The 13,713-nt window shown below is 35.6% G+C and overlaps 1 protein-coding gene across 1 annotated transcript in view; it reads left to right on the top strand.

Moving 5' to 3' along the window:
* The window catches only part of LOC110028689 (serine/threonine-protein kinase tricorner-like), a 38,698-nt gene that overhangs the window by 19,215 nt on the left and 5,770 nt on the right, over positions 1-13,713 (top strand). The window contains exon 11 of the mRNA XM_020730637.1: positions 13,481-13,528. Coding sequence (XP_020586296.1) covers positions 13,481-13,528 — 48 coding nt within the window. The remainder of the gene's footprint in view (positions 1-13,480; positions 13,529-13,713) is intronic.

Genomic DNA, 13,713 nt, shown 5'->3' on the forward strand with positions numbered 1-13,713 from the left:
AGTGGGGGGGGGGGGGGGTACATTTAAAGGCGTCATTATAAGGAAACTATCATGATAATCATCAACAACTTATTTTGTTGACCCTAAAAATAAAATAAGAAAAAGGGAGACTTGATCAGTCAAGTTAAAACTTCCTACTCGCTTCCCCTAGTTCACCCAATAAATGCTCCCTTGCTTCTTCCCTATTGCGAATAATTCAAAGCTTTTCTAGAGATGGTGTTTTCTTGAGTGATAGCAAACACAACAGAGCAATCCATTACCTTCAACTTTCATTGTTTGCATGCATAATTCACACTTACCTTCTCCAAATGATTTTCATTCTTCTGCTCTGGTCAGGATCCAAGCAACAACGGATCACAACATACAAAAATCTTCAAAATTCCTTATGCTCGCAATCTCTCTGTGTTTGTATGATGCAGAAGCCATAGAAGAACCAACCCTTCGCTAACAAGTCGCTGCATACAAAAGCTTCTTATGCTCTTCTGCCTTCGCTCCCTCTTGTGATAGCGATTTGCGCTACAGTCACAATTACTGGTAGCAGGAAGAGCAATGACTGGATTGCTTGGCACGAAGATCTCCAAAATTCCTTCTCACGCCTTTTGATGGAAAAACAATTATGGGATCGTTGCATGTTAATATCTCCAAAACTCCTTCCTCTTGATCACATCCTTTCCGCAGTCACTTCCTCCATTCAGTTTGCAAAATTGAAAGCTGCAGAAGCCTTAGCCTTCATCTATCCACTATGTTCAACACTAGCACTTGCGATAAAATCACGATAAGAGCTAGCGGGAAAGGCAATGACGGTATCACTACATATGAAATCCTCATAAACGCATTCCTCTTCAAACGTTAGAATCGAGTCGCTCCTCTGTCTCTCAAAATTGTACGCCTGCACACACTTGTATGTTTCTGTCCATTTGCTTTTCATGTACAGGGCAAAAATCAAATTCTGCAAGTAATCTTTTATGGTATTTATGCGATTCAGAAGTTTGCTCAAGCCTCCTGGTCCCATGAATTGTCCATGTAAAATCACATTTCATTTATCCACGTTCCTTATCACAAATTGTATTTTCTCATTCTGACCACACAAAAGCCACTTAGTTCCCCAAACTTTTTGCTCTTTGGCTGCTTCCCTTCCTCACATTCAATCCCAAATCGAGAATAGTTCTGCTCCTTTTATTTATCTCACTTAATATGACACACCAATTCAGGTAGTAGTAGAATAATCTCGTTATATATATATATATATATATATTGTATTATGGAAAACTGGAGGGTATAAAAAAAAAGAAAATTGTGTGCTAGTTCATTGGCTTGTTGGCCTAACTGTCATCGTCATCACCTCACAAGCAAAGGCTTAAATGTAAATAAATTGTACTCAAATTATTTTAATGCAAGTAATAAAAAACACGCACACGTCCAATATACCAGTGAATTAGAAGACCCCAGTACGACCACAATGCTCACAACACCGACCAACGTGCCTTATAGACTGATGGGTATTGGGATGGGAATATCGAGGGTTTCGATCGATTTACAATCATAATCACACCGCAACAAAACAGATCACACTGATTCGAGAAATCTTGAATACAATGTCGAACATGCACACAAAAAAAAATATTCACAGAAAAAATACCAAGATTGAACATGGAACATCCAAAAACGGGAAAAAAATAATGGAGCCATATCACACTAAATTTTTTCTATGAAAGGTTACAAAGATTTTCACCATTTAGATCTTCTTTTTACAATACTATAACTTATAAGAATTCTGCTCTAAAGTTTCTCTTGATCGTATAAGATAAATTACAAAATCTGCCTCAAACTTCACAACTTCTATAGAAAGCCCTTCAAGAGTTCACCATGTGCATACGATTCGTCGCTTTGAATCGAGGACTTTATTCTGAATTGTTGAGATGAATGCTCTCGACGTAATCACGTTGACACCTGACATAGTTATTTTGTGCTCGCTAATCTAAAGCCACGAAGTGAAGGAGTCGCAGCGTAGCTACGCTCGGTTGCGGCGTAGATACGCTAATGCTGCCTAGTAACTTTTGGCACTCTTGGAAACCTTCCTTGCAGTTTTGTGGTGTTCATTCAGGCTCCACATCTCAATAATCTCTCTCAGAAACTGATAGCATCCAACACCTCTTCTGCAGATCTGTACCTCAATCTGTACTATCTTTATAGTCATGTATCGTAGTGTGGCTCGCCTCTCGTCTCAACATTTCTAGACTCCGATGGAAGCCAAGTATATTTTTAGTTTCTCGATAATCACCACGTTAGTCAACATATGTATAAGGTTTTCAGCCGTGTGTCTTCTCCAAGAATAATTCCTCATATTTTAAGAGGGCGCGAATAAAGTGATACCTTAGCTAAATATTTTGTCATATCATGAAAAACAATATTCCTAGTAAGATGAATAGCTCTGATACTATCATTATGAAAATTTCCAATCCTTTGTTCTTTGCCCAGTTCTGCTATAAAGCTCTATAGCCAAATCATCTCGTTGCTAGCCTCAGTGATAATAATGTATTTGGCTTCATAGTTAAAAGTGTAACAATCTTCTGCAGCTTAAAAATCCAACTCACTACTGTGTTCCCTTAAGCGAAAATTTACCCTAATGTACTTCTACTATCTAAATCTCCTATCTATTTGGCTTCTATAGTTAAAAGTGCAACAACATTCTGCAGCTTAAAAATCGAACTCACTACCGTGTTCCCTTAAGCGAAAATTTACCCTAATGTACTTCTACTATCTAAATCTCCTATCAAATCTGAATCTATAAATCCCTGTAGACTTATCCTTACACTTTTAAAGAAAAGTGTTATGTTGATTATTCTCATCAAATACCAAATCTTTTCTGCTTTTCAATAATGTCTGTCTGGATTACCCATGCACCTGCCGACCACTTCCAATGTATATGCAATATATGGTCTTGTACATATTATAACATACATCAAATCTCCAATTGCTGAATCATATGGAGTTCTCCTCATGTATGCTTGCTTTGCTTTAGACTTGGACAATAGTTTCTCATATAACTTGAAGTGACTATCTAAGGGGGTGTAAACTGGTTTTGCCTCATCCATATTTAACCTCTATAAGATCTTTTCAACTTACCTTGCCTGAGATAATCTCATTATATCCGCACTCTTATATTTGTTTATTCTCATCTTGAAAATCTTTTTGGTTGGACCTAAACTCTTCATCTCAAACTCCATTGATAATTGCTTATTCAAGTCCCTATTCTCTTCATATATGCCCCTGCAATCAACATGTCATCGACATACAAAAGGAGCATGATAGAACAATTATTAAAGTTTTTGATGAAGCAACAGTAGTCTTTCTGACACTTCATGTACTCACTGTCTGACATGTATCTGTGAAACCTTTGTACCATGATCACAGGGCCTTCTTCAAGCCATACGCTCTTCTTCAACCTGCAGATTAAGTTTTCTTTCCCTGGACATTTACAAGAGGATGTACCTTGGTGTATGCTTTTTGCTGATGATATTCTTCTCGTTGATATGATAAAACGAGAGAAAATGATAAAACGAGAGAAAAAACCCACGAGAAATATGAATTATGGAGGTTTACATTGGAGTCTAAAGGCATTCATTTGAGTAGAACTAAGACTGAATACATGGAACGGACTGAATACATGGAAAGCTCTAGTGGCAGAAGTGTAACTTTGGGTGATCAAATTATTAGCAGAAGTGCTCTAGTGGCAGAAGTGTAACTTTGGGTGATCAAATTATTAAAAGGTGTGAACGATTTAGATGTCTCGGGTCTGTTTTTCAAAGCGATGCTGATATAAATGGGGATGTTAATAGTAGAATTCAAGTTGGTTGGTTGAAATGGAGGAATGCTTCGGGCCTTTTGTGTGATAGAAAAGTACCGCTTAGACTGAAAGGAAAATTTTATGAGATGGTGGTGAGACCTGCAATGCTCTATGGTGTTGAATGTTGGCCTTTAAAAGAGAAGCATAATACGAAGCTAAGTGTTGTCGAGATTAGAATGATTAGGTGGATGAGTGGCTTTACACTTAAAGACAGAATGCAAAATGATTATATCCGTGATAGGGTTGGTGTAGCTCTTGTGACAGACAAAATTAGAGAAAGTCGTCTTAGATGGTTTGGTCACTCTAAGCGTCAATCATCTGATGATCCGATTAGGAGAGTAGATGTTTTAGATTCGACTTATGTTAATAAAGGCAGAGGTAGACCTAGGAAGACTTGGGCTTATTGTAAGCTTATTGTAAAAAAAAATGTTCTCAGTTTATTAGAACTAAATGAAAATATGACACTAAATAGGACGCAATGGAGAAAAAAAGTATTTATGTAGCCGATCCCACAGTGAGATTAAGCCTTTGTTGTTGTTGTTGTTGTACCATGCGTAGTTTCTCTTCCAGATCTCAATGTAAAAATACTCTTTACATTCATCTACTCTAGATATAGACCTTCCTCTGAGCACAACTCTGACAGTTGTCATTTTCATCATGGGATGTATCCATATGTAAACGTTAAGACGATTGTAATTTTATCAGTGTCATTGAGCAACTATTCCGATTATCATTTGACACACAATCAGATATCATAGGCAGACAGTTGTCAAAGAGTGTTAGTGGCGTATCAGTTGTGTGTCATAGGCAGACAGTTGTCATATTATCAGTGTCATTGAGCACGTCCTTACTTCTTCCTCCTGATAACCAATGTTTTCTATCTCAATATATTTGGACTCTTTGTAAATAACTGACAGATAATCTTGAGTTCTGCTCCTGTCATTGTACGATATCTATTTCATTGAAACTAACATCCAAGCTACCGACGAACTTCTGATTTTGTACACAAATTCATCTTCGTCATTCTCAATGAAAGTGCACTTGACGGATTTGAAATCAAGTTTACTCTTTGACTCTACTTCAATGTGAAACACTCAAATACCTTCAGATGAGATAAAATTACTTCTTTGTCACTCCATACTTCTTTAGGTAACTCTTCCTTCAAAGGTATTATTGGATCATGATTGATAAGATAAGCAATAATTTTAAATGCTTCTTCATAACTGCCTTGGCAAGCCTACATGTAACCTTATACCCTTGGCATCCTCTGTGACGGTTATGTTCACACGCTTAGTTACTCCATTTTACTATGGTGCTTTTTGGAATAGTAAACTCATGTATGACTACCTCTGAAGCACACTAATTTCTGAATCATTGATCATGATTCTCACCCTCATTATATGATTTGAGATACTTCCGCTTCAAGACCATCTCATTTTCTAACATAGCTTTTCACTCCTTCAACACTCTAAATACGTTAGATTTTTGCATGAAAAGTAAGCTCATACCCTTCTAGTGTGATCTTTAATGAAATTGTAATGGGAACATTTAATGGATTGAATTGAGTATGATTCCATACACGGTATGCACTAACTTCAATATTATTGACAGGAGAGATTTTTGTTTTGCTTGTCATTTACGCAATCTTCACATAAATCTAAATTCATAGATTTCAAATCCTAAAGTTTGTTCTTTGAAAGTAGAGACTTTATGTCTTTCTCACTCATATGACCAAATCTGCAGTGATAAAGACTTGCATCAACCTTGGTTCAACCACATCAATGGATTTTGCCATCTTATTGATCAGATAAAAAACGCCTTCAATATTGTTCCAAGCCATCAGATAATCTTTCATGAATTACCGATGAAAGTAGTCATGTACCTTGACTTTTCCAACTGGCTCATCGAGATTAGATTTCTCTTCAAATTTGGATATGTATTGCTTCACTAAGCTTTCATACTACTTCATTAGACCACTTGATATCAATATCATTAGTGGCGGAATATAATTTGAAGAGGGGGCAAAATTGAATAACCTCTTCATCAGAAAAATATGGTTTAAAGCATATATTTTTCAAATATCTTTGTTAGTGTTGTCATGAGATCCACTATAGTTTTATCATTCACTCTTTCGAATGTAACAAACGAGAAAAGTGAAAGACGAATCAAACTTAGGGTCGTTTGATCCATAACACTTTCCATTATTTCAGATTCATCATTTCAAACTTATTGGCCATTCTTTGTAGTGACAAATACAATCTCTTTTGATACATCATATCTTCCACTTACATTTCTCAGAATGCAAAGTTCGATATGTTGAGCTTTTTTATTTTGTATCTCGCTTCGTTGGCTATTACTTCCACTCAAATCAAATAATCTTCAAAAAAAGAAATGCTGCTTTGATACCACTTATTGGGATGAGAATTTTGAGGGCTTCTATTGATTTACAATCAAAATCACACTGCAAAAAATTAGATCACACCGATTTGATAAATTCAGAACAAAATATCGAATAGAGAAACATGACAGAGAAATCATAGAAAAAAACATCAAGATTTAATGGGAAAAAATCACGGAGCTAGACCACACCAAAATTTCACTATGAAAGGAGAAATGTACATGGAGTTTTACTCCTCAGATCTCTCTCTACAATACTGGAACTTATAAGAATTTCGTTTCAAATACTCTCTTGATCGCACAAGAGAAATCACGTGTCCCAAAATCCACCTCTCGGATTTCAACGCTCTTGTAGAAGTCTTTCAAGAGTTCACTATGTTCGTAAGAGTCGTCGCTTTGAATCAAGGACTTTAATCCAAGCTGTAAAGATAACTACTCGTTGCATAAGCACGTTGAAACCCGATGTAATTATTTTACACTCACTGTTCTGAAGCCATGAAGGCGAAGAAATCATGACGTAGCTACACCTGATTGTGGTGTATTTATGATGCTTGGTAAGTTTTGGATGCGTAGCTACGCCGGTATGACGTAAGTACGCCACCTCTTTTGTTGCTCAGGAAGCTTTCCTTGCGGCTGTGTGGGTGCTTCGTCAGGCTCCATATCTCAACATTGGACAGGCCTATCATCCTAGATGCAACTCTCTAAGCGGGGATGACTTTCGGAGGATGCTAAATTTTGAGATGACTTGTACTTGCAAATGACTGAAAAAAATTGAACTCTTTGACCTTGCAAATAATTTAAAATGTTAACATTTAGATTTGTAAAAAATATTTAAAAATCCGGACAATTTGGCCTTTAAATGACCTAAAAATATATAAAAAAGAAAATATAAATTATAAGAGCCAAGTTAATAACTCAGATTATAAATCAAGATATCTAAAGGAACTGTCAAATGCACATAGGATTTATATAAGATTTATGAAAGATTGCATGATTCACAAATAATGTAATTTGAATTCTCTGACTTCAAATTTGATCATATTTTAAAGTGATAAAAAAAAATCTGTCTTAATGCCAAATGATTTTCTATCTGATCTATTTGGATATATCTAGTGAGGCTAATTTCAAGCACATAATTGTCATTTTTAAATGCTAAATCAGGACTTAATTAAGCACTTTCGCCACTGAATCTGCTACTCCAATTCGCAAGCAACCAAAAGATGACTCTTTTAAAGCCCAAAATATAATTTTGTATGTGATCCAATAATGCAACAACCAATTGAAATTTAATTTTTTTGAATGATTTCAAATTTCACAAAACTCAAGGCTATATTTCAACTCAAATGAAATGCCCAAAAATCTTATGCAAAGCAATGTTTATGCAATTGTTCAAATGCTTTTAAGTCATGCATATGCATCTAAATGACAAAGTTTGGATGATTTTAAGTATTGCAGTTGTATTTCAAGGTATTTCATAAGTGTAATATGTTGTTTCAAATAAGGCAAATTTATATAAATTCAAGTCTTTCATGTCTTTTAAAGCAATTTTCGATTCAATTCTTGATTTAAAATTATGTAAATTGCTTTAAGACATGCAAAATTGTATAAAATATTCAAATAAATGAAATTAAAAACCTTTTTGTGCTCGACCAAATTGACTAGGTGTGCTTAAACTTAAATAGTCTAAAAATGTTGCACGGCTTAAAATAAAATTTTTATTTCACTCATTTTGAAAATTCTATGATTGTGTTAAAATAAAAGAATCCTCATATTTTAAATATCAAATCCAAGACAATTAAATTATGCAGGGTCTTAATTAGGTCATATTGTCTTTAGGGCAGAGTTGGAAGTCTCACTTAACTAATCCGGTCCTCTTATCAAGGATTGAAGTTGATGAGACTAATAATTTTTAATAATGTTCAAATCACAAATCTAAGATCTTGCTAATCCAAATTATTTAGTATGATCCTCCTATTCTTAAGGATTAGAGTTGACAAGACTAACATTTTATGGATATTCAAGTGTCAAATTTCAAATAAATTTCAAACATGAATGTTTTAAATACCCAAATTTCTTAGTGATGACGAACTGATAAAAAATTTATGATGAGTTTATTTTTAAAATTAAGTTTCAAATTATATTTGACTCAACTCAAATGATATAATCTATTAACCTGGTCTTCTGTAAATAAGAGTTGACAACGTTCATATTCAATCATATGTCAATATTAAATTCGATCCATTATAATTAAGATGTAAAATCGACAAGGTTCAAATCATGCAATCAAATTCCTGAGGATGATCATGTTGACTGAAAAAATTAATAGGATTGGTCACCTTTTAAATTTATTTTCAAATCAAATTCTCAAAATAACAAATCAAAATATTCAAGATTAAAATCAATCACCTAAAGTCTTAAAGATAGCTTATCAAAATGTTTAAATTAAAATCAATCACATAAAGACTTAATGCGAATCTCATCCGCCCTCGAGATAATAGATCAAAATGTTTAAATTAAAATCAATCACATAAAGACTTAATGCGGATGTCATCCACCCTCGACAATAGTTCTTCAGGTACAATTATTTAATTAATTTTGGCTAACAAAAGCTAATATTACATCAAGTGTATCAATATATTCACACTCAATGTAATTTTACGCTAGTAAGGACGTGGTTCGAGTCTTCTTTTTGCATTGTTTGACCGAACAACTCCACAAAAAATAGTGTTTACAGTCAAATCCCTTGACTAGATAGTTTATGCCCAAATGAAATTATTATATTATGGCTACGACCGCAAATATGTTATGCTATGAGTTTCTACCATTTAAGTTGTAAACCATATGATCCATTTGATTGACAAAAAGTTTTCTGTCAGCTACGATCTATCCCCTTAGACAAACATTCTCCCTAGATCTAGAAGAGACTTTTGGACGAGACAACTCATGGCTACTGGCAAGAATCATTATGTTAGGTTGGGTCGACTATATTCTCTAAGTATACCAGATGCCACGATGAACTGGGCGACGGAACCTTGGGATCTCGATCTGATTCATTACCATTTCCCCCACTAGCTGCTTTAAGCTCGAGGTGATAAGTTTTATAACATAAAATTTGTATATGTTGTTATTTTATGCTGGTCATTCAACGCTTAATGATTAGCCTTAATCGAAAGTGCTCTTTTGTTATTTGGAGAGGTAATCAATCATAGGGGCTTGCACTAATGGGAGACCTTGGACCCCAATTCAAAAGGTCCTCACAAAATGAGGGCAAAATCTTTGGATGGTTTTTTATCTAAAATTCGATATGCCTTCTAAAAATTTAAATACCAAATAAAAAGCTCTCAATAACAAAGAGATTACGGGGCGCGAATTTTCGGAGCCCACACTCTTTGAACATTTTTCCATGGTGGCATTGGTAATTTTTGCCTCGCTTTAGGGGTTCAGTTACGAAGGAGAAAGATTTCATATAGAATTGTTGATTAAAGGTAGGATGGTAAAATATTGAAGGTTTAGGATTAGGGTTTCGGAATTGGAATAAAGATTTGGCTCTGATATCAAATAGTATTCTGAGGAGGTGTTGGTGGATCGAGACAAGTGTAGGGATTTTAAAGAATGGTAAGCAGGAAAAATGTTAGGATCAACAAGGATTGAAGAAGGAAAATTTAGTACGGGGGCTGTCCGTTAAAGGGAAGGAGGCGGAGAAACACCAATCCGACTCTTATGGTGTGCTACGATTGATAGGGTGGTTCTACCACCTGTTCTCTTCAAGATACAGATTCGTCACTTGAGGAAGAATATACTACAAGTCTCCGAATGGAAGAAAATGGAGGAAATAGTCTCTTGATAACATAAACCAAAAGCAGAAGTCTGCAAAACCAGTTCATAACAAAAAAATATAATAGAACTGTCAAAGCAAACCTAATCCACTTGTAGGGATGTTAAAGAATGGTAAGAAGTAAAAATTTTTGGATCAACAAGGATTGAAGAAAGAAAATTTAGTACGGGGGCTGTCCCTTAGAGGGAAGAAGGCAGAGAAACACCAATCCGACACTTATGGTGTGCTACGATTGATAGGGAGGATCTACCACCTGTTCTCTTCAAGATACAAATTCGTTACTTGAGGAAGAATATAGTACAAGTCTCCGAATGGAAGAAAATGGAGGAAATAGTCTCTGGATAGCATAAACCAAAAGCAGAAGTCTGCAAAATCAGTTCATAACCAAAAAAAATAATAGAACTATCAATGCAAACCTAATCCTAAAGAAAGCAAGTAATTAGAAGCCCTAAAGGGTTGACTAAGGATCTGTTTGGGGCAGCTGCAGCTTATCCAACTTCTGCTGATAAACAACTTATCCTGATAATCTGCACTTATCCTGATAATCTGCATCCTGATAATCTGCTGATGAGCAGCTGATCCGGGTAAGCTGTCTGACTGTTTGATTGACGCTTATGGAAAACAACTGACTCTGGAAAATTGACTATTCTGCCCCTGTTCTGAATAAGCAGTTTAGCTGTTTGGTTAGTTCGTTTTGTAAACAACTTATTTGAAAAAAAAATTTTAATTAAATGAATAATCTGTGCAGCAGAATTTGTTCTTTTCTCAACAAAATTAAAGATCACTGTTCAGACAAGAAAATACCAAAAAGTTAATTTATATTTATATAACTAAAACATATCCGATCGCATCAAACGAATGTGTTACACATACAAAAGTCAAATGCACCTGCACATATTACTACAAAGTATAATGAGAGCCCATAAAAAAAAACCTGTTAAAATGACAATTAAAAATATGATAATGTAGCAGCATATCACGGCCCATTCCACCTGGCTCTGACACTTCAGAACCCTGAGCAAAGCTGTCCGACTGGGATACCGTAGAGATGAAAGCTCTCAAACCAGATGCAGTGTTCTGAAATGTTGATATCGACGAACTGCGATCTGGGGTGTCCTGGGAAATGTTGGCTCTGACACTTGTTAAAAATAGAATAGATTAGTAAACAAATTGAGGAAATATAGAAAGTATACTTATCGAAATATGGAGACAGCGATTGCCAACAATGAAGTTATGTGGTCGTCCAAACTGCTCCACCGTTATCCACCATATAAGAGTTGAAGCTATTATCCATCATAAAGCAATATATCCACATTAATTATAAAATAAGGTCAACGTTAGATAAAATTCTGAGAGCCAAACAAATCAAATTTCTACAACATGCATGGAATAAACCAAACAATATGTCTATCATCGCAATGTTGGCATTTAAGATATTATAAATATATAGATCTCAGTTTCCACAACAAGCATTGAATAAGAAATGACAATGATAAACATATTGATCATTTGTAATAAGACATTCATAAATAAATTGCTTAGCATCACATCGATCCAATGAAATTGAACCATTAACTGTGCCATCATGCATCTAGGACCCCTACAAATGCAGATAGGACTACACTTCAATTCAATCACTATAGAATTTTCTTTCATGTTGGAATGCAGATGATCTGATTCTTGAAGTATATCAAACCATTACAACAAGAGTGAGTTATATTTTTCCAATCAATTCTTCCACTGATCGGCGCCTCCCAAAGTAATTCCAAATGATTGCAATTCACCAAATCTATAGGAATAAAAACATAAATCATATCCTTCAGCACATCAAATGTGATTAGGAAATGAGACACATATATGCCAGTGAATGAGTTATTAGAAAGATTGAACACATGAAAGTTCATAGAAGTTACCTCTAAAAGCTCAAAAGCAATCAGTAAACTGCAAAAACGACACCCCTCTTAAGAAATTAGCATCGATCAGTAGGAGAAAAAAAATAGGATTAAAATTTCCAAAAATTTTCGACATAAGGAGAAAGATTGATTATGTTTTCAATTTTTCATAGCCACAGAAACAAGAAGAAATCCCTCACATTCACTCAAATCGTAGATGAAGCATTTAAAAATAACAAATCTAAATCTAGAAAGTTGAAATCACAAATCTACATTTCCCCCACATTCAACTCCATATTCAACTCCACATTCACCGAAAACTACTGGATCTACATTTCTACAATAAATATTCATCAACCCTAAAGCGGAACTACTCCATATTCACCGATAGTTTCCACAGAAGGAACTGTAAGCAGCGGAGGGAGGGCAGCGGAGGGAGGAGCAGAAGGAGAAACAAAAGAGGAGAAGGACGAGAAGAGCGGAGGGAGGAGCAGACGGAGGAGTGGAGGACATACCTTACCTGCGGAGCGACTCCTGCGGAGCGACTTCGGCCAAGGAGAAGGAGAGGAGCGCCGAAAGAACGAAAGAGGAGAGGAGCGACTTTGGCCCGAGGGCACCGTAGTAAAATCTAGGATGGAAAACGCAGATCGCGGGGATAGACCCACGATCCGCGTGTAATATAAAATAAAATACGCGGTACAGCCGTGAGAAACAAACAAACAGGCGGCGGTTTCAAAACGACGCCCCACCCATACGCTGCCCCCCGGGCCCTAACTCATTAGTGTTTACAACTCACAAAGGAATGAAGCGTGCTTGACTGAGCTTGAACCTCATTTAAGTAACTTGAATTTGGATAGCAATCATGCATGTTGGACTATTCGAAGTCGGTGGGCATGGAAACTCGTCTATCACAGCAGTATTGCGAGAACCAGTTAATAGTGTGGATGGAGTGCTGAGAAATCCTTCTTTTGATGATTCAAAACTTGTCAAATTCAAAAAAAGAATACTCATAAATCCTTTTTTTGATGATTCAAAGCTTATCAGGTTTAAATAAAAGAATACTCAGAAATCCTTCTTTAGATGATTCAAAGCTTATCTGATTTAAATAAAAGATAACTGTGAAGTGATTCCCCTGCTAGAAATCATAAGCTGACCTCCTGGAGAATGCAATAGGAAAAAGAAACGGGGCTTTTTATTTGAGTTGATTTAGTTTCAACCAGTTGGAATTCTATATAAAAACTGCTTTAAGATCTCGTCAAAGTGCATTCTTTTGAGTTCTAAGCAGTATTTTTCGTTGGATACTCTTCTGCACTATACGGTGTTTTTACATGCTTATTTTATCTTTAATATTTAAATTATGTATTTTACTGACATTTTTATTTCGAAGGTTTTTTTCTCATTTTATGTCTGGCAGAGCAGTCAAATAGATGGCGTAAATTTTGCTTTTTTTGTTCTGTTCATTGCAATTTCATGATTTTGAGATGCAAGCTAATCATTATCTTAATGCAGGCGACAGCTTCATTGCAAACTTCTTCAAAGTCTGGTCCTTGGAGAAAGGTAATTGTAGTTTTCTTTTCCCTTCTTTTGATTTTTGTTGTATGTGCGATGTATGTGACAATTTGAGTTAGAAGGTTATTAGAAGTAGGGCTGTCAAAACGGCTCGTTGTTCGCGAACAGCTCGTGTTCGGCTATGTAAGAAGCTCGTGTTCGACTCGTTAATTTCGTTCGATAAGTTAACGAGC

This window comes from Phalaenopsis equestris, unplaced genomic scaffold (genome assembly GCF_001263595.1).
Source record: "Phalaenopsis equestris unplaced genomic scaffold, ASM126359v1 Scaffold000522, whole genome shotgun sequence".
Classification (NCBI taxonomy): domain Eukaryota; kingdom Viridiplantae; phylum Streptophyta; class Magnoliopsida; order Asparagales; family Orchidaceae; genus Phalaenopsis; species Phalaenopsis equestris.